This window comes from Medicago sativa, chromosome 2 (genome assembly GCF_051527215.1).
Source record: "Medicago sativa cultivar Bolivia chromosome 2, Bolivia_mono, whole genome shotgun sequence".
NCBI classification, from domain to species: domain Eukaryota; kingdom Viridiplantae; phylum Streptophyta; class Magnoliopsida; order Fabales; family Fabaceae; genus Medicago; species Medicago sativa.
In genome coordinates, this window is record NC_140750.1 from 79,432,807 (window position 1) to 79,458,298 (window position 25,492).

At 32.6% G+C, this 25,492-nt stretch overlaps 2 protein-coding genes and 1 pseudogene across 3 annotated transcripts; 1 reads left to right on the plus strand and 2 right to left on the minus strand.

The window, feature by feature from the left end:
* The first annotated feature begins 819 nt into the window (after nucleotides 1-819).
* On the plus strand, nucleotides 820-7,317 carry LOC146951177 (polygalacturonase-like; annotated as a pseudogene). Its single transcript, XR_015028088.1, has 4 exons — nucleotides 820-939; nucleotides 1,094-1,405; nucleotides 3,409-3,822; nucleotides 5,071-7,317. The product of XR_015028088.1 is annotated as a polygalacturonase-like (transcript).
* A 2,974-nt stretch (nucleotides 7,318-10,291) lies between these two features.
* Nucleotides 10,292-11,608, minus strand: LOC146951178 (NDR1/HIN1-like protein 13). Its single transcript, XM_085747148.1, has one exon. The coding sequence runs from the start codon at nucleotides 11,347-11,349 to the stop codon at nucleotides 10,558-10,560; it is 792 nt and encodes a 263-aa protein (XP_085603274.1). The 5' UTR covers nucleotides 11,350-11,608; the 3' UTR covers nucleotides 10,292-10,557.
* Nucleotides 11,609-18,720: 7,112 nt separating this feature from the next.
* Nucleotides 18,721-24,937, minus strand: HTH (Glucose-methanol-choline (GMC) oxidoreductase family protein). Its single transcript, XM_085747146.1, has 6 exons — nucleotides 24,777-24,937; nucleotides 23,868-24,246; nucleotides 20,753-21,063; nucleotides 20,123-20,508; nucleotides 19,277-19,845; nucleotides 18,721-19,048 (listed from the first exon to the last, which is right to left on the minus strand). Exons 1-6 carry the CDS (start codon nucleotides 24,853-24,855, stop codon nucleotides 18,994-18,996), a joined length of 1,779 nt encoding a protein of 592 aa, XP_085603272.1. The 5' UTR covers nucleotides 24,856-24,937; the 3' UTR covers nucleotides 18,721-18,993.
* Between the last annotated feature and the right edge of the window lie 555 nt (nucleotides 24,938-25,492).

Genomic DNA, 25,492 nt, shown 5'->3' on the forward strand with positions numbered 1-25,492 from the left:
TCATTTTTGAACAAGAATTGTTAAAAAATTTCATTCATAATTTTCTTAATATATGTGAAAAAATGAACGCGGAAATTAAAAAATGGAAGTAGTATCACATGACATGTAATTGACATATGATTAATTCAATAATATAATGCATGGTTATTAATTATTATTTTTTTCAAACATGAATAGTTTTTTTTCTTTTTCAAAAGACAACAAAAGAAAAACAAAAAAACAAATAACAACATAACTAACCGAATAAACGTCACATCCAAAATATATGCAAGGAGAGTGGATGACATATTATGGGAGGTTCCTACCAAAAAAAAAAGGCTAAAATATATTCTTTTTAATTTTACATTGCCCCTCTGTTTGAACAAAAAAATCTAATTTTAACTTACATTAATTTTGTTATATTTTTAACAATTACATGGTATAAATAGGATTTACTATTGTTTAATTATGTTATGTTAAATTATCTTATGTTTTACCTCATCAGAACATAATCATTAACCAACATAGCTCATGGAAATAATCATATTCTTTTTTAGTGGTTACTTATCTTTAAGTATAACATCCTTGCCAAAGTTTATAGTCGTTAGTTGTTGTACTTATTATTGGGAACTGATATACATCTACATAGGAACAATATTTTTCGTTTTACACTCCAAATCTATAATTAGATCTAAAAGTTTGTTCATAGCTTTTGTGACATTTGAAGCTTATAGGCATCATTATAAATAGTTTTATAATGCCAAATGTTTTCATATCATTTTTTAAAGAAATATTGAAATAGAAAATACATACAATTAACTAAATCATCAATTTCAAAATATGACATTTGGTATTTGTACATTTGTTTTGCTCTTATTAATGCTTTCATCTTCTATGTCTCAAAGTGTAGTTTTGGATGTCACCAAATATGCTACAATATCTAAGGGAGAATTAACCGAGGTGATGAGAGTATACACTAAAATTAAATAACTTAAACATGAATTTTTTATTATTTTTTTACATTATTTTGTAACACAAGTAACAATTGTTTTTCAAATTTTGCCTCTTCTCTCATTTCATTTCACTTCATAAGATTGTGTGTTTCATTTCTTAGGCTCTAATTGCTACTTGGAAAGAAGCATGTGCATCAACAAGTTCAAGTAAAATTTTGATTCCCAAGGGATCATACAAGTTAAAACAAGTTAATCTTAGAGGTCCATGCAATGCTCCAATTGAGGTTCAAGTTGATGGAACAATTGAAGCACCTGCTGATCCCACCCAACTGGATGGCAAATATCAATGGATAATATTTGGGTATTTGGATTTCTTCACCTTATCGGGTGTTGGAACTTTTGATGGTTTAGGTGAAGTTGCTTGGAAACAAAATGGTTGTGGAAAAAACAAGAATTGCAACATGCTTTCCATGGTAATTAAATGACATATATATATATATATATATATATATATATATATATATATATATATACATATATATACAGCGGCGAAGCTCGCGAAAAATATATGCAGGGGCCAACTATAAAGAAGGATTTTTTTTAAAAACAGACGTATTAAATTTAAGGATAAAATATATTTTTAGTCCCATAAATTATAATTTTTTAGGTTTAGTCCTTAAAAAAATTATTCAATTTTTTCTCAGTTTTTTTAAATTTTACAAAAAAAGTGTTTTTAGTCTTGAATTTAATCTCTAACAAAAAATTAAGGACTAAAATTAACAAATCTTAGAAACTTAACATAAAAATCGCTATTTTAAAACGTTGGGCAAAATGCATTTGAAGAACCCAATTTCATCAACTGCCTGTTTAATAATAAATTAATAATGTCTTTTCAAATATAAATAAATAAGTTATTTGCAAGAAACTCATTGTCCATTTAATTTGTCTATGACTATTGTCTTGATAATTTTTATTGTTGAAAAAGGTTTCTCTATTGTTGTTATTGAGACCGAAAGTATCAAACCAATACAAATAAATCTATCAATTTTGTAGTAGTTTTTTTACTTTATTATTTATGCTAACTTTTGCAACTAAACTTGTTTGGGGTAGCTCAATATTTATTATTTGGGGTAACCGGATATAAATACATACCGACTAATTCAAGAATAATATTTTTTTTGGGGTAGCCAAGGCTACCCCTGCCATATGAAGGGCTACGCCCCTGTATATATATATATATATATATATATATATATATATATATATGTCTATTCGTATATTTTTATAATTATATGGGTTATGTCAACTTATGCCCTAAGGGTACAAGTCAATGAACTATAAAAGGAAACAAGAAAGAAATCTTGTATTGAAAATATAAATTATTAAACTTTGGGTTAATTAAGTTTTTGGTCCCTATAAATATCTGCAGTTTTGTTTTTAGTCCATATGAAAATAAAACACACTTTTTAGTCCCTACAAAATTTTCCGTTAGTGTTTTTAGTCCATGTTTTTTAATGATTTTTTTACATACTTGTTTAAAACATTATTAAACGTTCCACCGCAATAAGTTAGCTCAAAATTTTATTTTTAGCTCCAAATTTTCGTTAATTTTCGTTAGTTTTATCTTGAATTTTTGGCATTTAAAAAAAATTATATTTACTTCATTACATGTTAAAAAATTCTAATTTTTTATAAAAGAGATTATTATAATGTTCTTAACATGTCTATTAAATATCATTTAAAAATTTAAAAGTTTAAGTATAATTAAACAAAATTTAATTTAACAGGGACCAACATATACTTTTAGTCCTTGTAAAATTAAAATTTGCTTAATTGTGCTTACACTTTTAAATTTTTAACATATTTTTTACATACTTATTTAGAACATTATACAAAGTATGTAACCAAGAAAAAGAACATTATACAAAGTTCCTCCGCAAAAAAGTAACTCAAAATTTTATTATTAAGTCCAAATTTTCATTAATATAATCTTGAAATTTTGGCTTTTCGAAAAATTCATATTCAATTCATTACATGTTAAAAAACTAAAAGATTTTATAAAAGAGTGTCTTATGATGTTATGAACATGTCTGTAAAAAATCTTTCAAAAATTTTGAAGTTTAAGCATAATTAAACAAACTTTAATTTAACAGGGACTAAAAACACTAACGAAAAATTTTTGTAGGGACTAAAAAGTGTGATTTATTTTTATAGGGACTAAAAACAAAACTGCAGATATTTATAGGGACCAAAAACTTAATTAACCCTTAAACTTTTAACTTGTATCACAAGTTAGCATTTTCCTTATGATATTTCTTTTTATGAAACAATAATTGGTCATATTTCACCTTTATCTTGGCCGAACTTCAAATTATCATTCTCATTACTCTTATAATGATAGAGATAAGAAAATAAGTATGGCGTTTCTCAGAAATGAAGTATTAACTAATCAAGTTTCTTCAACAATTTTATACAAAATTTTGGTTTCTATTTCCTCAATAATTCAATTATCAAAGGAATGACTTCAAAGGATAGCAAATATTTTCATGTCAATGTTTTTGGATGCAAGAATGTGACATTTATGGACTTTTGTGCCACTGCTCCATCAACAAGCCCTAACACCGATGGAATTCACATTGGAAAATCAAGTGAAATCAACATAACCAGTTCCTACATTAGCACTGGCGATGATTGTATCTCAATAGGGGATGGTAGCAAGCAGATAACTATCTTAAACGTGACTTGTGGACCAGGACATGGAATTAGTGTCGGAAGTCTTGGAAAGTATTCAAATGAAGAGCATGTGGAATATATAACTGTTAGAAATTGTACACTAAGAAATACAGATAATGGTTTGAGGATTAAGACATGGAATCAATGCAGTAAGCAGGTATATATTAGTTTTCAAAACAACTTCCACTTATCTAAATTTAAATAATTTTAAGGAAGATGCTAACAAGTGCCCTTAACAAATGCCCTAAGGGCACTTGATAAGAAGTTTAAAGTAGCAACTTTATCTTGGAAATTGTGTATTCAACTTAATTAAAAGATTAGCGTGGAAGAGGTGATGGTGGTGTTGTAGGTATGGTTTTGGTGGTGAGGCGGTGATGGTGGTGATGTAGGTCACGGGTTAGGTGGTGGGAGGAGGTGATGGTTGTGTTGTTGTTGTGGTGGTGGGAGGAGGTGGTGGTGATGGTGGTGCGGTGATGGGAGGTGGTGATGGTTGTGTTGTTGTGGTGGTGGGAGGAGGTGATGGTGGTGATGTTGTGTTGATGGGAGGAGGTGATGGTGGTGATGTTGTGATAGTGGAGGTTGTGATGTTGTTTTGGTGGATCGATGGTGAGAAGATACTGGTTTCGGGTTGTGTGTGTGGTTGCGGTTTTGTGGTGTGTGGTGACGTTTTTGTGGTGTGTGGTGGTGGTGATGCAGTAGGAAGACGGAGCATCGGAATCATTTCTTATGGTTGTTTTCAGTGATGTTTAAACGGTGGCAAAATGGGTGGTAGCCAACAGGAGGGTTAGCGAGATTATTGGTGTTTGCGTTGTGTGATGGAGATAGCTGCTTGCGTGATGGTTGGGGGTTTTTGAAGTTGTGGTTTTTGCGTGGTGGTATGGATGGGGTAGGCTTGGATAATCTCTTTTTCAGATTTTGTGGCGGCTTGTGAGGATGTTTGAGTGATTCGGCACAACTTTTGTTTATGTTGTTGTGCGGAGGGTTGTCTTCAAATTTGGTGTTCCTTTTACTGTTTTCGAAGATAGTCCTTTGTTAGGTGATGTTTCCTATCGGTTTTTTAGATTGTCTTAGATGCACGGGTCTATGGGTTTACAATTGGGTACTCCCCATCTATCATTTGTATGTTGCTATTTTACGACTCCTGACCTAGCACCTCCTGGCCTAGCACCTCTTGTGCTGGTCAGGACTCATTGTGATTTTAATAAATTCCATTTTAGCTTCTAAAAAAAACTTAATTAAAAGATTAAAAAACAACTTTTTTTTTACATGAAATTTAACAATTATTTACTTTTTTGAATCTTTAACAAGTGCCCTAGCTAGCATAACCCTAATTTTAATTACCTTTGCACCATGCATATCAATCATTCTTCCCTTTTTGACACATTGTTTTATTTCATTACTACAGTCTCCTTCGAAAATAAAGATAAGGTGACCTTCAAGGATATTACGGGCACTTCTGCCACTCAAAATGGTGTAGTTCTTATTTGTAGCAGTGGTGTACCTTGTGAGGATGTGGTGCTTAGTAACATAGATCTCACATTCAAAGGAGTTGGTGTCAATGCTACATGTGCCAATGTTAAACCAAAATTTTTGGGCAATGCACCTAAATGTGAAGCTTAGAAAACTAGGATATATTCGATCTTTTTTGTATCTACTCAATTGTGTGTTTGTTATGTACATACTAGATATATAATACTCTTATTTTTTATAAGAAGTTTTTTTTTTTTTAGGGATAAGAAGTTATCTAGATATGTAGTCATGAGTATGTAATGTTGTTTGATTATGATATAAAAATGTATATAGAATATGAATTGTTTATGTTTTTCCCAAAATTAAGTTACACTTTAAATTTAGATTATGAACTATTTATGTTTTCCCCAATTGTTATATGCCTTATATCTTCTTCATAATCTCATTAGGCACTCCACCTACACCCCCACTAGATAGCATCCAATTGATTTTAATGCAGACATTATAGATATTGTAAAATATGTGGTGTATGTCTCCAATTGCTAAATTCACGAGTTTATTCCCTTAGATTATGTTAAATATATGATTCAAATAATACACTTGGCTGTTTTTTGAGTCGATATATGAATCATTGTGAAGTTATTAATGCCCAAAGGCCAAACCCACTTACTTCACTGTATAGAAACAAAAATTAATATTCAAATATTTTAAAAGGGGATTCTCGTACTACATTTATATGATATGATTTCTTTCAATTATTTTTGAAAAACTACAAATACATGATTAATGACTAACATCCTGGAACATTTTTGCGTGTGTTATTATAATTAAATAGTTTTGAAAATTTTATATTATTATTAAGCTAGAAATTCAAATTATGGAAAAAGAAAAACAAAAAATTGTGGTGACAGACATCTAACCCAATAGAAAGAAAGAAAAAAAAAGACAAGAAACCTTTAAGAGAAATTTAAAAAAAAAAAAAAAAAACTTTCATGTTACATAAAGATTTTATTCCTATTTTCTCAAATATATTACATTGCTCCAAGAGCCAACAATACATATGTTAAACAATACATTACCTTGTTGATCAGAGAGAGATGGGGAGTGTCATGTACAATAGACCCACTAGATCCACGTTAATATTAAAGGATACTACATCCGTTTCAAAATGAGTGTCATTTTAGTAAAAAAAAAATTGTTTTAAAATAAATGTCACTTTACATTTCCAATACAACTTTTTTTTATTCTTCCAACTTTACCCTCTCCAACTTTTCTCTCACACAATTTTCAATGCAACTTTAAGTTTGTCTTTTTCTTATAAAGTAAGGACAGTTTAGTAAAAGTGTTATGTCTAATGATTATTTCATTTCATTCCTTAATTTATGTGCAATTGACTAAAGCGACACTCATTTTGAAACGGAAGGAGTAGTAAGTTTTTATAAAAAACTTTTTTTTTTTGAAAGAGTTTTTATGAAAAACTTAATAATTTAATGTATCAAAAACTAAAATATTAAACTTTTTTAATAAATAATTTTTTAAATGAAAATCCTTAAATGAAACTCTCTAGCAAGACCCAATTTTTCATAGCTATCCCACCGTGGTGAAATGGTTAATGGCTAGCATATTAGGTAGACGAAACACACTAAGTCCCTGTTTGGTTACGCGGTGCAAACGGTCTAACGCACGTCCAATTTCTCAAACGCGATTCCGACGTGTTTGGTTCTCGAGCAACACTCTACCGCCGTCGCACGTTTTCCTCTTCAGAATCGATTTTGAAAGAAGCTGCTATGTCTAGCTTTTTGAAATCGAGTCTTTCCACCGCATAAGTACATATCAGGATTTGTCTCTTTTGCCCTTGAATCTCATCAGTTTCTTTTATATACTTTTTATATTTGACAAATCTCTTCACCTACCTGAGAAACCCGCTACTCCATCTCACTGTTGGTATGCGTAATTTTTTTGTTGCTGTGAAATATTATTTTTGTGTTGCAGAAATCTGAAGGACAAAGGTTGAAGAAGACACTGTTGTTGGGAAGAAACAGTGTTTTTTGTGACGCCTTCTTGTTTTCTTGTTCCACTAAGTCCCATCTGAAAGGCTTTTTTAATGGCCCTATGTCATTCTAAGAGCCCAACTAATTTTAATTTTTATGAAACAATAATATGAATTTTAGTAGTTTAATTACCGATAGTTTTTTAACAATCTTTTGTTTTTGTATAAAGTTTTTTTTAATAATATTTACACAATTGTATTAAATTTAATAATGAAACATAAACTTTAATAACTAACTAAAGATGTAAATGAAATTTGTAAAAAATCAAATAAATGAAATATGTTTTAAATGCACACATATGAGAAACCCATTTTGGTCATTTACACAACCAAAAGTAATTTTGACCTAAAATATCCAAACATCATATTTCATACAAATCACTTCAATTGTAAAGGTATCCAAACACAAATCACTTTTCATTCAACTCACTTTTAATCAAAATCAATTCTATAAAATCAATTCAACCAAAATCAATTTTCGTCACCACATAACCAAACACACGCTAAGTATTGACGTCCATTGAAGTACCAACAAAAATGTACTGAAATTTATGCAGTGGATCCACTTGCCACAAGTAGCGCATTTCCGTGAGATAGCGCCATTCCATCATTGGCGGCACTACCATACAAAAATAGACCGCATACTTCACCAATTTCTTAAGTCAACAAATTTAGTTGATGTTTGAATTAAGGGTCATACTAACATGTGTAAAGTAAATATTCGTTGAAAAAAAAATTAATTTTTAACTTTTTTATAAATAAATTGGCATAATTTTCAATACATATTTTTACTCTTGATAGACCACCATATATACCCTTGAAGTAATAGTGCGGTTGACAAAAGTCATTTTGACCGAAAGCTTCAGAGAATTATGTTGTCATCATAGTTTTCGTTAGTTCAAGCATACATTTACTAGCAGCTCCAGTTCAGAATCGTTTACTCCTCTCATTCATAAAAGGAGCATGAATGACCAGAACTCGTACTAAAAAACTATGTCCAAGAAGATAAATTGATCATATCCTCCAGAGAAAGAAGGGCGAGCTTGGCTAACCTCAAATCTCTAACATCCAGTCCCCAGCTATTTACTAACATCCCTTTTTGTTCTTTTTGGTAACATCAATGATCTCATTCATTACCATCACCTCATCAACCAATTGCCTACATTTAATTAAATGGATAATCCACCTCCGGTATAAGGGTGATACAATAAGAGGAAAAACTTCGCAGAAAATTGACATGGAGAAAAAATTGCTCAAACATCACACCCTCAAGAGCGGCCATAACTTCTTGAAGAATGAGATTAAGCTCATTCGAACCCGAACTCTTGTTACCATAGAAATTAGACACTACATCATGAATCTCTTCAGAAAGAACTGGATCCGACAAGGACATATTTTCTCAAGAAGAGATTGCAAAACTTTTGTATCGGCCAACATTGGTCGATCATTCTTGTCCTTCGAGAAATACCTTTAAAGAAGCTAGGTATTTCATCACGGACCTCCGACACACTTTCAACCCATATATTCCCTATCTTAAGAGCCAAATTGAAATACATCATGCCTCTTTGATTCATACATAAGTAGAAGTAACCAATATTTGCATCTCTTTCCTTCAACCACATGGATCAAGATCTTTGAAAAATTTGAGTGTCCTTACTCTTTAGAAGCACCCACAATTCAACAAAGGCTTTAGCCAGAGCCATATCCTCCTTGGAAAGTTGAATCACTTCTATCTTTATATCCAAGTCCTTAATCATCTCAACTAACAACTCTACCATGAGGTCGAGATTACCAAAGACCTCTTTACCCCACCTTTTGAGGTTACCCATGAGCCCTTTAAGGTTCTCCTTAACATTATAGGTGATCCAACCAAAAAATATAAAACTCGTCCAACTTTGCACCACTACGTTCTCTAAACCACAATGAGCAAGCCTAAAATTGTTGAAACAAAATGATTTCGGTCTCCACAACTGCAAAGAATACCTAAGCACCAGGGCAGTGATTAGATGCGTCTCTCGGGAATGTCCATTGGCTAGCAACCCCAAGCTCCCACCACTCCTCAGAAACAAGAATACAATCAAGGCAACTAATCACACTGTTGTTAGGCTAGAACCACACAAAGCATGTCCCTAACAAGGGAAAGTCGACAAGTATGAAATTAGCAATCTCACAAATCACATCTTCCTCCCGCCTACTGACCCCAGCTACCCCACTCACTAGTTGAGCACGGGATTGAATTCCCCCAACATGCACAGGCATCCCCCAAAAGACTTGTTTAGTTAAAGTAATTTATTCCATATAATTTTAGAATAGACAATGGCCATAAATCATCAGGTCTTCAAGACTCCTCACTCCATACACAACCCCCACAAAGCATGTATCAGATAAAGAAAACACAGAGTTCACTTTCGACTTGCACCAGATATACAAAATTCTTCCACCACTACTAACCAAATGAGCAAAACTTCAATTGAAAAACAAGTTGCCCTAAAGAAAGTGAAAAAGAGCATCATCCACATATTCCTATTTAGTTTCCTTTACTACTAAAAAATCAAGATGATTGGACGAGATCGAACCCCGCACTTTAAAGATTGGAGATGTTGCATATTCTTGACCATTAATCATATGCGAAAGAAATTAGATTGGTTAATAGAATTTCAGATTTTGTTTTGTCAATATTATTTTAACTTGTGAAATTTTTATCTGTATCGTTAGTATTTTTTTTTTTTTTTTTTGAGGGAATGTATCGTTAGTATTTATTTGACTCACTTATCGCTAGTTTTAACTTTAATCTTAAAATTTAAGGTCAATTTGATTGAAGCTTATTTTAGTATTTTGAGTGAGACTTGTTTTACGGTTGAAAAATTAATGGGCAACGATCCAACAAATTTCGCTTTAATTAATAAAAAAAGCTGCAAATGGTGGTGCCTTTTATTTTTAATATCTTCAGTGACAGAGAGATAGATGCCATCAGTTTTTTATGTTGACAAAGAGATGCCTTCAGTTTAGAGCTAATAACATAGAAATAGCCAATTTAACATTATTTAGCACAACAAATTAAAATAGACTAAATAAATAAATAAATTAGAAAAAAATATACTAAATATTTCTAGCAAAAAAAAAAAAAAGACTATAGCATACAACTGTCCCCCACTGAAACCCCAGTAGTCATTGTCGACATTTACACGCAATTATGTATAAATATGAATATGAACAAATTTCCAAAAAAAAATATTATACCAAAATATATAAATTAAAAACAAAAAAGACCAAAAGCAAGAAACAAAATATTAAAAAAAAATCACAAAACACACCTCTATGATTCTGTCATGTGTTCTTCCCACATGGACTTGTTTACTTCATCAATTAAATTTAAACGGTCCATTTCCAGATCTTAAACCTAACATCAACATCACACTTAACGTTCGAAGTTGACGCCGTTACTGGTTTCTTATTACCGACAGGAACATGAACTCTAACACCGTCACATGTAACTCTTATTCCAACGTTAGGTGTTTTCATTTTTCCCACTTTAGCCTTCACTTTTGTATCCAACTTCACTTTCAACGCTAAACCGTTTTTGCTCTTCATGTTCTTCTTCAGCTCCGTGGAAGCGTCTGATTCTAATGCTTGACCAGTACTCAAAATGGAAGATTTTAGAAGAGTAGTGTTCTTCTTGCCATGTGTGAAAGTTGGTATGGTTCCTTCACCGATGTTGATGTTGTTTGAGAGAATTGTGATGGTGGTTGGTTGGTAAACGAAGGTGATATGTTTGTTAGGGTTTTTTGCAGTGATGTTGACGTTGAATTTTGAGTTGAGGGTGGAGGAGGAGGTGAGGTTGAGGTAGGAAAGTTTGAGAGATGTTACGGTGAAGGAAGGACGGTGGGGACGGTAGATGAGGTAGAAAGCGGTGCCCGTTACGCCGAGGAGGAGAAGGAGGATGAGAAGTATGAGGAAGAACCAGAAGAAGAAGGTGCAGCAGCAACGGCGGCGGGTACGGCGGTGGTGAGGTTGTGGACGGTAGGTAGGGCGGGTGGCACCGTAGAGTTGAGCTTTTGTGGCTGGAAATGATGGGTTTGCGGCGGAGACACCGTTACCGTTACCGTTGGTGACACCGTTGCCGTTGGTCATGGGTTTGGCGGCGGGATATACACGATCTGCCATGATGTTTTTTTTTTTTGTTTCGGGGGAAATAATGTTGTCGGTGAATGAAAAAGAGGGAGTGTGTTTTTGGTTTTGAGGTTAACTAAAAGGTGGATTAAGAAGAAGAAAGTACTAGTGGTAGTAGAATAGGAAAGGAATTAATCACCAAAAGAAAAAGAATAAGAAAAGGAATTGAGTTTGAAGTCAAAAAAGAAAGGGAAGGAATTAAAAAAGGAAAATGGGGTAGGAAACTGGAGAGAGAAAGATTGCAACATTCTAACTACTACTCCCTCCGTCCCGGTATAATTGACCTACTTTGGTTTTTCACACAGATTAAGAAAAGTGTATTAATGAAGGGAAAAGTGGAATATATTGTATTGGGAATGATAAAAGTAGTATTATTTAGTGTTATATTGTATTGGGAATGATAAAAGTTGTATTGAAAATTGAAATGAGTCAGTTATTTTGGGACACTTTTTTTTAGAAAATGGGTCAGTTATTACGGGACGGAGGGAGTAGTTTTTAGCTGTATCCAGCACTTTACTCTCATGTTAAGCGCGTACATAATGCTCCTCACACTTAATTTCTCAATCTCATTATTCATAGATTAATTAAAGACTAAAGATCAAGTCAATGTGATATGATTATAGTTAGGTCTAGTAGGTAAAGCTTAATTATACTCCCTCCGTCTCAAAATATAAGCAAAACTCATTTTTTAGGTTCATTCATTTAATGATGTATGTGGTTCATAATATAGACCACATACATCATTCAATGAATGAACCTAAAAAATGACTTTTGCTTATATTTTGAGACGGAGGGAGTACTATTGTAATGGTATTACTTTGATCTGATTAACTTTGTTGCATTTCATGTTCACCGATAAAATGATAGTTTATCGTATCAAATCATTTAGATATTTGGTTCAACAAACAATTGTCTTTTAAAATCGTTGTTCAATAAGCTATGTGTTATAACGATATTTTCGATCATGGTATGATAGAGCTTCGAATAAGTGAATATCGATCGATCCGGTTAAGCCGAGGAGGAGGAGTAAGATGATATTAATTGGAAAGGAGCAATATCATCTTCAAAATAACTCCAAGTTATAAGCAAATATTGATCAAAACAGTATTGTAATTAATTGTAATTATTTGTTACCATGTTTGACATTGTTAACCTAGAATAATATTGTATAATCTCTCCGTTGTCAATTATAAGTTTTAATTTTTTTAGGTTCATTCAATTAACGACGTATATGATCTATATTATAGATCACATACATAATTAATTAAATAAATCTAAAAAGTCAAAATTGCTTATATTTGACAAGGGAGTGAGTATTGTATATATACACTATACATACTTCATCAATTAGAAAACTTCAAAATATTAAAGTTATGTATGGTATAATAGGTGACAGTTTGTCTCCAGTGATATGTTCATCGTAATAGAAGTCTTCCTAACGTTAGTAGTCAAACAACACCCTTTGATTTTGTGAGCCAACTATGCAAGAGTATATGGATAAAAAGTTGTTTGAGCACAAAAATTTCAAATGAATAGATAGACTCACATTTGAGAAGAGATTGTTTGTGTATCAAGTGTGATTAGAGTCTCACATTGAATAAAAAAAAATACATGTTGAGAATCATATAAATGAAATGGTCATGCCTAATGTCTTGAGGTTTCTGATGAATGTGTGGTTTCCAAATCACTAATATGGTTGTTCTTAGTTCAATGTGATGATCGTACCCACGAGAGTGTCATGGAAGGGTCTATGGGCATACAAAATTAGAATTAGTCGGGATGTCACATGCATCAGTAATGGTCACAAATACACATACTATCGCCGCGATAATATCTGAATACAACAGTCAATGCTTTATTTTGTAGGCCACGATACTTGCTAGCAGGGTTATTAGCTCTTCAGGTAAATTCCAATTGTAAATATCATTTTACATATACACATTTAATCAAAATTTTCATTTTCTCACAATTTACCTTTATCTTTCTCTTTACATTTTACTTACGCTTTGATTAGTTTAGTAGCTCACAAAAACTCGAACATCCACACTTGATACTCTTTGAAGAGTTGAGGAGCTCATAGCCAAAGGACGGAGTTTCTTCCTTGACGTCAGGGGCGGATCCACTGTGAAACATGGTGTGGCAGATCATTTTTTTTTTCATATACTTGACTTAAATAATTATATATATAATATAAGTCGCTCACATATCACATGTTTCTCTCTTGGCCTAGCGGTTTATGCTTGATGGATGATTTGTATGACCTATGTTCAACTCCTGTCGAGTTGCAGTTGCAGGGAATCGAACCTGTAACACCATGTTAAAATGCTCTCACCCAAACCATTTTGCTATACTGTTTAAAGTGTCAATATAGTTGCTTTGAAAGTTTTGCCGCACCAATATCAAATGTCTAGATCCTCCTCTGCTTGACGTAGTCGCATGAAGAAAAAGGGGTTACAATTCAGAGTCGCCAGTCATTTCTTCAGCTAATATTCAAATCGGACAACACACTAAGTTAAAAAAAATTATATACTATTTAACGACATAATTAGATTCTGATCATCCAGACTTCGACCATAAGAATTTGACGACATAATTAAGATGAAAAGAAAACAACATATCCTACTCACCGACTTGGCAATCGAGCACATAAGGTGGCTAATTTCATGAGATTCAATGTTCGAAAATGCATCACTCTTGTCCTTGTGATTATTTGACAATAATTAAGGTGTTTTTGGCAGCTTCTATATACTACTACCTATTCGTTACAGAAGTTTTTAACTACATAAAGGGGAATTAGTCACTTTAGTCTCTGAATCGGAAGGGATTCGTCACTTTAGTCCCTGAATGCAGATAAATTGCAAAATAGTCCCTGAATGCAAACTTCGTTAGTCAATTTAGTTCCTGAATGTAGATTCCGTTAGTCACTTTAGTCCCTGAAATTGACCATGCAGGGACTGTTTTGCAATTTTTCTTCATTCAGGGATTAAAATGACAAATTCTCTCTCCATTCAAGGACTAAAGTGACTGATTTCCCCTAAATAAAAGACAAGACAAATGTTTGATTATAAGATTGTCCTCTGCCTGCGAGAGAATATGAGTTGTATACTTGTATTCCTAGTTAGTACAGCTATATGATTGTAATCTTACTCCCTCCGTCTCAAAATATAAGCAAAACTCATTTTTTAGGTTCATTCATTTAATGATGTATGTGGTTCATAATATAGACCACATACATCATTCAATGAATGAACCTAAAAAATGACTTTTGCTTATATTTTGAGACGGAGGGAGTACATGTGAATAACAACTTATGCGCTTTGACTTTTCTCTAACGTTTGGAAATGGAAACAAACAAAAGGAAGTAAAAACTCGCTTTGACTTTTCTCTAGTGTCGACAAACAAATAAATTTACCTAAAAACACAGAAAGAAATTCTTGGGTGCGAGACTAATTAGCACCTCCATTATTTTCTCATATTATGTGGTCAATTAAACATTTCGATTACCAATGCTCAATTCACATTTACATGCATATTTTTAATTACTTCGCTTCAAGTTAGCCAAAATCAATTTAATCAAAATAATTTTTTTATAACCGCATAATTAAAGTCATTGTCATATATGGACTTTATTCTTCTTCTCCAACGTGCTAGAAGAAAAGTTGTGCAAATGAATGCTATGTTCATTATGAAGCTTGTGCCGGTGACTACATCGAGTCAATTATTCTATTGATGCCGTCTTTGAGTGGTTATCATGAATTCATATCGGACGGCCACGATTATCCAGACTTCCTAATCAGGACCCCATGGTCTGTCATACTTGTTCAACTACCAAATCATTCCTTACTCAAACCCCCAACACAAACAATGAAAAACAACGTTGATATTTGATCATCTCTATCTATCTATGTGTCAAATAAAACATTTTTCAATAATTTGTTTCTATGGTCGGAATCATTTGAGCCCACCGTGTTTATATTTTTTCTTTCTACGTTTTTTTAAGTATGTGTGTGTCACATGGTCTATTCAAATGTTTATGAACACCAAATGACTAATACTTCCTCCGCAAACCACCAATGACCAGCTAATTATCATATAGGAGTAGCATATTAATCATTCACACCGTCATAGTCAACAACAACTACTAATAACTTTATTCTCAAAAAAAGAAAAAACTAATTGCTAGTTTTCTTTTTTTACAGTACTAATTGCTAATTCCTCGTCTTTTAATTAATAAATACTTTTCAGACCATATAAATTGATTGTATACCTACCATGGCTTACAGTTACGTGTAGTTTGTCCTTTTTTTTAGTGAGCAATTAAATTAGCCCCTTTGTGAGCTCTTCTTCAACATCTTTTTCAAATTCACACAATTGCATGCTGCTTTATTTTATTTGAAAAAACTTTATATATTTTAATTTGTTCCTCAAGCTTGTTCAAAAAAAAAATTGTTCCTCAACTCAAATCCTTGAAATGGGTTTACGTTGATGCTTCATTGCTTCGTACAATGATGAAGATCTTGCTTTGAACATTGATGATGCTCCATCCCCATATAGAAACGATGACTCAGTTGGCCAGAATTATCATAAATGATAACCATCACCGTTAAACAAAATTTCTTTATTTTTTAGTCTTTATCTTGTTGCTCCAATTCTCTTCAAGCAGGGGTGGCCCCGAAGGCGGGCGGGAGGGACGGCAGCCAGGGCACCATTTTTTTAAGGGCACCAAATAGGGATGGGAATAGGTTAGGCTGGCCTACAGGGGCCTACGACCTAGCCTACGACAGGCCAGACCATACTTTTTTCTTAAACAGAGAAGGCCTAGGCTTTTTTAGAAGCCTATTTAGCTTAAAAGGCATGGCCACAGATCATTCAAAAAGACTCTTAGGCCTATTAGGCTGACCTGTTTAAGTAAATATGAATAATATTATTTATTATTATATTATATTTTATACTTTGAATTAAAATAAAAAATTGTTAACTTTTTCAGTAATTTAAATGAATAATATACATTAATTTTTTGTATATTTAAATGTATTATTGTAAACTAGAATTGAAATATGATACAATATATAGTCAAATTCCCTAAAAACTCATGTTGGTTATCAAAAGAGAATTTAATCTAATTGATATATTAGTTCGCCAGTCTATTTAAACTTAGATCGCATTGCTTATTTAAAGATGTTCATATGAAATAGGCATTTAAACAGGCTAGCAGACTGTATCAGGCTTTCAGAAGGCCAGACTCAGACCTAAAAAGTAAGCCTATGACAGGCCACATGCCAGGCTTAGGCCTTCAAAAAATTTGGCAGGTCAGGCTCAGGCCTTGCAAAGCCTAGCTCGGCCTAGCCTATTCCCACCCCTAGCACCAAAATTACTATTTTTACTTGATAGTCAGTACAATATAGATATATTTCTTTTTAATTTGTTTTGATTAATGCTATTGAATATATCTTTTTAGAGAACTTAGACAACATTGATTATAAATGAATCTTGCGGAACAAAAAATAGAAGAAAAATATTAGAATAATTAAAAGGGCACAATTTTTTTCTTTCGCCCCGGACACAAAAAATCTTAGGACCAGCTCTGTCTTCAAGTTTGTCAATTTTAATCTAGTTGTTGGACGGGTAAAGATCCTCTCCATTTAGTATAATAAATGGAGTATGCAATTTGGAGAGAGATGGACACATAAAATAGAAAGTGAGTCCTACTATTAGGTGGGTCCCACCATCATTAATTACTTTTTAGTTTTTCGAAATTTTTGTGTGTCTATATCTCTCCAAATGGATGAAATGGAAAGAATAATAAATAGAGAGGGTCTTAACTTTGGTTGGACAGTCATAGAATTTTTATGGAGCAAAGAGAAAACTAACAATCTTAACGCCATCCTTACTCCGATTGGCTCATCTTCCCATATTGGAGTCATCTCATTTGGTACTCGGCCAGGCTAAAAAGCACATGATCCGAACAAGAACCAGATATGATAGTAGGTGATAGAATAGAATATTTTATCATAATTGGCTATAATTAGTTTCTTATGTACCGTAATTAGATAGTTGACCAAACGTTAGTTGTATATATTATATTCAGGTGAATGAGAAACTCGAGCATTCCATTATCTTACTCCCTTCATCCCGCAATAGATGACCTATTTGAAAATTTGTAATTTTGACCTATATTACTTTGACCATATTTTTCTACTAATATACAAAGATAAATAATATCATATAAGATGTCGTTAGATTCGTCTCGATGAGAATTTTCAAAATATCAAATTTTCATAATTTTTTCTAACATATTATTCAAGATATTTAAGCTCAAAATTATGCATTGGTATGCGTAATAGAGTCAACTGTGTCAAGTATTATGGAACGGAGGGAGTATGTTGTATCTTTTAAGTATACTAAGGCTAAGAGATTAAGGGTTATCTTTAGATTAAAGATTCAATTGCGAAAAATAGATTAAAGATTCAATTGCTAAAAAATTAGGATCAAACACTCTAAAAAATTTGTAAATAATGTGGTGAACGAGTTCAGTGTGTAACATCGGATTAATAGTTCAAGGTTAGAATCTAAGAAATACTCATCCCTCACACTTCCCTCATAGATTAATTTCCAAAGTTATTATTACTATCTTATTTAGCAAAAATCAAACCAAATTAGAACCTTTGGTCCAATATAGTGATCTAAAATAGAAATCAATAGTAGCATGCACTTTTTTTTTTTTGAGCAATAGTAGCATGCACTTCTTGAGACCAATACTTGGTATTCTTACCGTTTTAATTACTCGCAACGATTTAGTATACTTGTTGAAATCACCATCAAGTTTTTGACGTTGTTATCTTGGACCGTCCATTCACTACTGATCTTATTTTGAATTACTTAATTGAATTTGACAATTGCTTTTCTGACTTTCAATACTTCCTAAAAACACAAGTAAAATACTAAAATACTCCTAGCGGTAGTTAATTACTGCTGGCTTATAACTAGAAAAACCGGCAACAATTAATTGCCGCTGGGTTTTTTGATCATTTACTTATGTTTTTAAGACACATTGAACGTCAGAACAACAATTGTCATTGAATTTTTGTTGTAGATTATATCGTGGGCTAGTCGGTGGCAATTCACTATTGATCTTATTTTGGTCTTTAGTATACTAAGTAGACCCCAGCGGAGACTCCTAGATGCACATATTGAAAATCAATAATGCAATCAAAAAATTCTAAAGTGAAATTAAGAGGAAGGCAAGACTAACACATCTACTACTATATATTATGCACTTACACATGTTAAAACTGGTTGTCACACACACACTTGCAATTTTTTTCCTAATATGATAAAATGATACTAATAATTAAACAATAACTGTGAGGACTACAAAACAAACTACTACAAATAGATGAGTCAAAGTTTAGGCATATGCACGTCCATGAAGAGTTACATTTTTTACTTCTAAAAACCAAAACTTGAATCATTGTTCAATAATCACTCTTCACTCACACTTCATTTTAACAATTAACAAAAAACAAGATGCACTAACTTAACTTAAACAAATAATGCTCTAGTCTTCTAGCAACATTTTTTTTTGTTCTTTTCATTTTTCTTGAGAAGATCCTCAACTATCACACTACTTACTTGTCTTCAAACACCAGCAAATTTTCCCAACCTATCTCTTAAAATCTTCACTCCCATGTACCTGTGACAAACATAAATATATTATTAGCATGTCAAAGGCAAACATTATTATTTATTTACAAGGCTTGCACAGGAGATTGGATTATATATTCTTAACTAATGACATAAACACTTGCATATGTGTTTGAAAGAGCTTATCAAAATAGATTATGACATGTTTATAAACTGTTTTCAGCTTATTTCGTTAAACTGTTCATGAAACGGAGTCATCGGTAAGCCCTATACATACCTGCCCATCATCATGACAGTAGCTTGAGGATTTGTTCCCGGTGACTCGGTAAATGTTGATCCATCTATGACACGAAGTCTGTTAACACCAAGAACTTTATGATCCGAGTCGATAACCTTCCCTACATGGCATCCACCATGATAGTGCCAAATAGTGATCACAGTGTCTCTACAAAACTGTTCTAGTGATTCTGTATCATTGACATGCTTTGGTATAAGGTTGATATTAGCCTTCACAGTGTTGTTAAGAAGTTGTTCTGTAGTTTGTCTTTCACACAAAGTGAGATTTGTGAAGTGCTGTGACTGGACAACCTTTGTTGCTAGCCGGATTCCTTCGACGCAGCGATGAAGATCGTAAGGGTGACTGAAGTAGTTGAAGGTAACAGCAGGGTTGTCATCCACATTTGTGTTGATCAATTTGAGATCACCTGTTGACCATGGATTAGCAACTTTTGATAAGATGAATCCTCCCTTAAATGCTTCTATTGGAATGTCTTTTTTGTTCTTCACAAAAGCTTTAATGGATTCTGCTGATCTTTGTTTAGGTGGGATTGTTGAGAGCTGCCCAATCTGGTTTATCATGAAATGAAAAATTACTTACTTGTTAGTTTCTATTTTACTATTCAATGTTAAACGAGTTTAAATCTGACTCCTTGTAGATTGTGCTCAGTAAATGGATAATGACTTCCAACATCACGGTTAATTGTGTTCGGTAAATGGTTAATGAGTTGCGACATCTTGTAATATTCATTAACCATCTACTAAACTTGATTAGCTGCATATTTGAACTATGTTAACCGTCTAATTTGTAGTCGAAATTTAATGACATTTTTGAATGAAGACATACCTCGGCTGATAGCAAACCATGGTGGCAATGAATGCTGTCATTGGTCTGTCCAAATCCACAGCTAGCTTCAATATACACACCCTTATTGGTAATACCAACTGTTTCTATCAGTGACTGCTTTACTGATTTCTTAAGAGGAACAAAAATTGTGTTCATTGGATTATCAGCCATACCCTTCCCAACAAATCTGTTGTCAAGTACCACAGGAATTTTCAAGTTCTCAAGTTCTGCTTTTGGGCCAATTCCACTGAGTAATAGCATTTGAGGAGTTCCAATTGCCCCACTTGACACAATCACTTCACTCTGCCTATCATTTCCTAGTATTGCCTTATGCTGTTTCCCATTTTCATCCTTGAAAATTACCCCCATTGCTTTTGGTCTTTTTCCTGCAACAATATTTAGCATTACTCATTTTCAGGCATCATGTGATTGTACACCATATTTTTAAATGCATGAACTGCTTAATTTTCGAATAAGTACAATTTATAATGCGGATTTGTAGAGTTGAGTTAGACCACCTAAATCACGCTTTAGATGTCTATTCTAAGGCGTGAATGGACCGATTTTCTTTTTTTTTAGGATTGAGTTATTTTTAATCCAAATTCTAAGATATGTTATATATGTGTCTACCTGTTGTATCAAATACAATTTTTTGGACAGTGGCATAGATCAAAACAGTGAGTTTGTTAGGATTTCCAGAAGAAAGCAATTCAGCAGCAGTGTGGCGGCGACCAAATCTGTCAAAAATGGTTCCACCAACTTTGGTTCCATACTTGTGTTCATAGGTGAATCCATTAAAAGGAGACACACCAGCATCTAGAAGACCATCCCTAAATGCTCTCTGCCAATGTGAAAATGTTGGACGATGAACAATCTGCTTCTCAACCCAAGGATATGACTTATTTACTAGCTTTGTATCCCACCCCATCTTCTGTATAAATCTGCATTTTATATGGAAAACAAATGTTATGGAAAAAAAAATATAATAAATGAGTTATATTCATGCTTTGCACATATGAATTTCTCATATGACTTATGTTTCGTGACAAGGAGTGTCAATAGTACACTTAACAGACATATCATCACCATTCACGACTTATAATGGTTGATTTGAGAAAATATTATAAAGTATTTGGGGACTAAATTAAAATGTTCATATTGAGCCATCAAATTACAAGCATCTTACAAAATCGGGGATCATTTTCGTTGTCGACATTACACGTAACAGATATGTCATCACCATCAACATTTAGTAATACATATTCACAAAATGACAGAATTGAGCAATGTTTTAGAGAGTTGAGGACCAAATTGAAAATTTCATATTGTCGGAGACTTTTTTTTTGTTACAATAGAGACAATGATGTTTGAACTTACGATCTCATAAATACTACCCAAATCTCTCGCCACTAAACCAATTCTAGTGGCTTATATTGTCGGAAACTATATTAAAAGCATCCTATAAATTAAGACCATTATAGTGGTTTGCTCAATAAGATTTACATCAATGTTTAATTATATATGTTAGGTTTTTTTAGGGTGGTTATATATTTAGGTTGATTGTCGCATAGTGAACAAAATTTAAGAAATAATATTATTATTTGTCAAAAAAAAAATATTATTATGTAATAAAGTGATAAAATATGTTCTAGTTATGGGTAAAACGCATTTGTTTTTCTTTTTTTAATGAATAAAACACATTGCTTCTATAAATAAACTCAATAACACATCACCTTTGTAAGCCCTAAGTTAAACAAATGGGTCCTACATACGACACTTGCACCTAATTTACTTCCACGACATAAATTGGGTAGGGTCAAGAAGGACCACGAGTAACATTTAATTGATTAAGTGAGAACTTTATAAAAATAGACGCAGTCATAAATAAAAGGTAAGGTATATCGATATAAAATTTGATAGGGCCCCTGACAACAACTACTTCACCTTAAGTATGTTTGAATGGGACAAGACTTGTGTGACATTATGTCAGGGTGACATTAAATTTGGGCCACACAAAGGTGTTGGGTTGTGTGGCCTAGATGTGTTGTATGTGTTGTGTGGTCCAGATGTTGTGTGACAATGTGTGTTGTGTGGTCCAGATTTAATGTCACCGTGACATAATGTCACACAAGTGCTGTCCTGTTTGAATGTATGTCCTTCACGAATCACATGAGTAACAAGGTGCCATAAAAACTTGTTAGCTGTCTTCTAAAGCCGTTTTTGAAATTCGAATGGCCTAGAGCAAACATATAATTTAGACCCTAACGAATAAGTATATAAAAAAAATTAATTTCTAAAGTGTGAATATAATTTTCTTGAATATGATAGTTTTTATTATGTTACGAAATGTGAAATTCAATTCTCTAATATATCATTTTTCAATTAAAATGTATATAGTTTTAGCATTAAGAATACCTCAATTTCTAGGATTATAGATATAGATATTTAAAGGAGGGATGAAGTAGTCATCGATGCCTACATCAACATTTGATGCAACAAGAACATCTTCATTGTCATTTATGGGATTGTCAACATTCAAATTTTTATTAGATTGTTTAGCATTCGGCAAACCCATCATTATTCGAAGAGTACTCTTCTACTTGTTTACAAACAAACTTATTTATTTTTCCCTTTTGTGATTTTGTTGCTCATTTTTTTTCTTCCTTTTATCACTGCCAGATACATGTTTTTACGACAACATTATACGATAAAATAAGGAAACAAAGCGAATCAAATAATAGCACATGCATCTCGTTTGCAGATGAAGCTGTCGTTAAAACCCTTTCTCTTCTTTCTTTTAGATACTGTTGCAACTTTGTCTTTAACTCCTTTTAGTAACATCACGTGATAAATTCTAAACAAACAAGAACTAAGTCTTTAACAATTTTTTTACTTAATGGACCCCTAATTTTATATTTTGGGCCCAAATTTTAGACTTATTTTTTGAGGCCCAGGACGGCTGCCCTCTTCATCCTGACTCAGATACGGCCATGTCTTTCTGTTTCCAAGCTCACCCACTATGTGCATTGCATTAGACGTAGTTTTACAAAATTATTTTTTTTATAATTTTTTTAGAGATAATCCTATTCGAAACATCATCAAACATTAAATATAAACACGTCTCTTAACTAAAATTAGAATATTGATTTATCATGTAAGAATCTACCAACATTTTTTTTCTAGACCCACCCGACCAAAAATAGAAACACTTTCAAGTTTCAACAACAAAAACCCAATGATAATATTAATGATACGAGAGAAAATCAGTGTAGCAATAACTCTTTTTTTTTTTTGGTACAGTGTGTAGCAATAACTCTACCAAAAACAAAACGTCACAATAAGCAGAAAACACAAAATGTCATAATAATAACTCTTTACGACAATATATTTGAGATTTTGAGTAAAATGATGTCCGCAAATAAGCACGCATAAGATTATAAAATGTATTATTAAAAAAAAAAGATTATAAAATGTCAGTGCTCGATACTTGATGGTTGAAAGGAGACAAATACGTTTATAATAGGACATGTTTTCAATTTAAATTTGTTGAAAAATTTAGACCAACTTTTTTTTTAAGTAGTTTATTGGCTAAAAATTCATCGATCGTTCAAGTTAAATTTAGTGATGCGGTTAAAGAAAATTTCATATTCTTTTTCTTCTAAATTTTAGTCACTAATTAAATCTTTTTAATAGTAAGAGTAATGATATATGTCATGATATCATTTAGTTTAAAGCTTAATTATACCTTGAGCTTGCTCTAGTGTAGAAGCCAGCATTGATGGAGCTACCACCACCCAAAACCCTTGCTCTTGCATTGAACACTCCATCTGTTGACAAGAAGAACTGTGAAGCTGAAGTTGGTGAAATATCTGCCAAAGTAATGTGAAAGTTGTCTAGAAATGACACATTGGGGTTTGTGAAAGGTACTCCTCCTCTTTCAAGCAACAAAACATTGAAGTTTTGTGAGAGGGTTGCAGCTAAAGGGCACCCTGCTGTTCCACCACCTACTATTATGTAGTCATAACCATCATTTGTGTTGGTGGTTGAAATTGATGGTGGAGATGAGAATGAACTTGCTTTTCTTATGAAAGGGTACTTGTATCCATTGTTCAAGTTTTGTTTACCTGCAATCAAATCTTGTAGTTAAATTTGAGTCTTATTTTAACCCTAGAGTTAGAGAACAACAAAATTTGTTTACCTAAACAAACAAAAAAAAGGAAATACTCGTATGAGTTAAGAAGAGAAACTAGCTCAATGATAAAAGTTTGACTAAGACGAGTTTCAAAATCGTCGCCGTTATTAATAATGAATTTTCTTTAATTTCCTGATTTTTTTATTTTAAAAAAGAGAAACTATTTCCTTTTTTAGTTGACATACACATATCATCATATGGAAAATGACTCTATTTCTAAAACTAGCAAATTGATTTTCTGTCTTAGAGTTAATCATTGATTTAATCATGATTCTTGTCTTTTTCATGTTGTTCTTGAACTGGAACTCCAAAGATTTGTGTCACATGTATTACATTTTCAAGTTCCAAAACCTACTTCAAAGAACAAGGATCTCATACAGATACATTACACAGTCAAAAAACCTTAATAATGTGAGACATGGATTAATAATACATCAAATATAGTTAGAGGGAGGAAAAAACCTTGGCATAGAGGTAGAAAGTTGATGAGCCATATCATAAGGAGACAGAGAAGGAATTTGACAGCACCAAGAGTTGCCATTGGTGGGTATACAGTGACAGAAGAGCACTCACTCACTCACCGAAGAAGCTGATTTGCAACCTCTAAGTGGCTTCCTTTGGTTGGTCTTGTTTTGTGTGTGCACAACAAATATAAATACCTAAGATATATGTCTACATCCTAGTATGATCCTTAGGCAAATTAAGGTAATATAATAATGTATCATTATTATGAGAAATATGGGTCATTAGCTATTAGGACACTCAACTACCTTTCGTACTTTTTTTCATTCAAATGATATACTACAAGTTAATATGTGATTTTAATTTGTCACTATTCTGTCAAAAAAAAATATTGTCACTAATTTTTTCCTGTGGAATTAGTCTTTTAAATTTGAAATTTTTAGTATTATGTACGTTTATCTCCATTATGGCTAATTGAATAATGGGTACTATTGGATAGATTAGGTAGCATCGAGATCAGTAATGAGTTAAACGTCCATAACATCTAAAAGATTTTGATACATCTTTACATAAAATCTTAAGACATTAGGTATATAAGTATTTTCTTTTATACATCCAACATTTCCTCCATTTTTAGTGATGCGGGACTTGACTACAAATACTTGTATTCAAACACTCTCCCCCGGCAAGTGCGAATTCCTCAAACCACTAGCCTG

Bases quoted from the DNA above. Each gene is read 5' to 3' on its own strand.
- LOC146951178 (XM_085747148.1), bottom strand. From the start codon at position 11,349: ATGGCAGATCGTGTATATCCCGCCGCCAAACCCATGACCAACGGCAAC.
- HTH (XM_085747146.1), bottom strand. From the start codon at position 24,855: ATGGCAACTCTTGGTGCTGTCAAATTCCTTCTCTGTCTCCTTATGATA. The intron at 20,509-20,752 runs GTAGACACATAT...ATATTGTTGCAG, and splicing joins AATTGTATTTGATACAACAG to GAAAAAGACCAAAAGCAATG. The intron at 19,049-19,276 runs GTATGTATAGGG...TGTTTGTCACAG, and splicing joins ACTGTCATGATGATGGGCAG to GTACATGGGAGTGAAGATTT.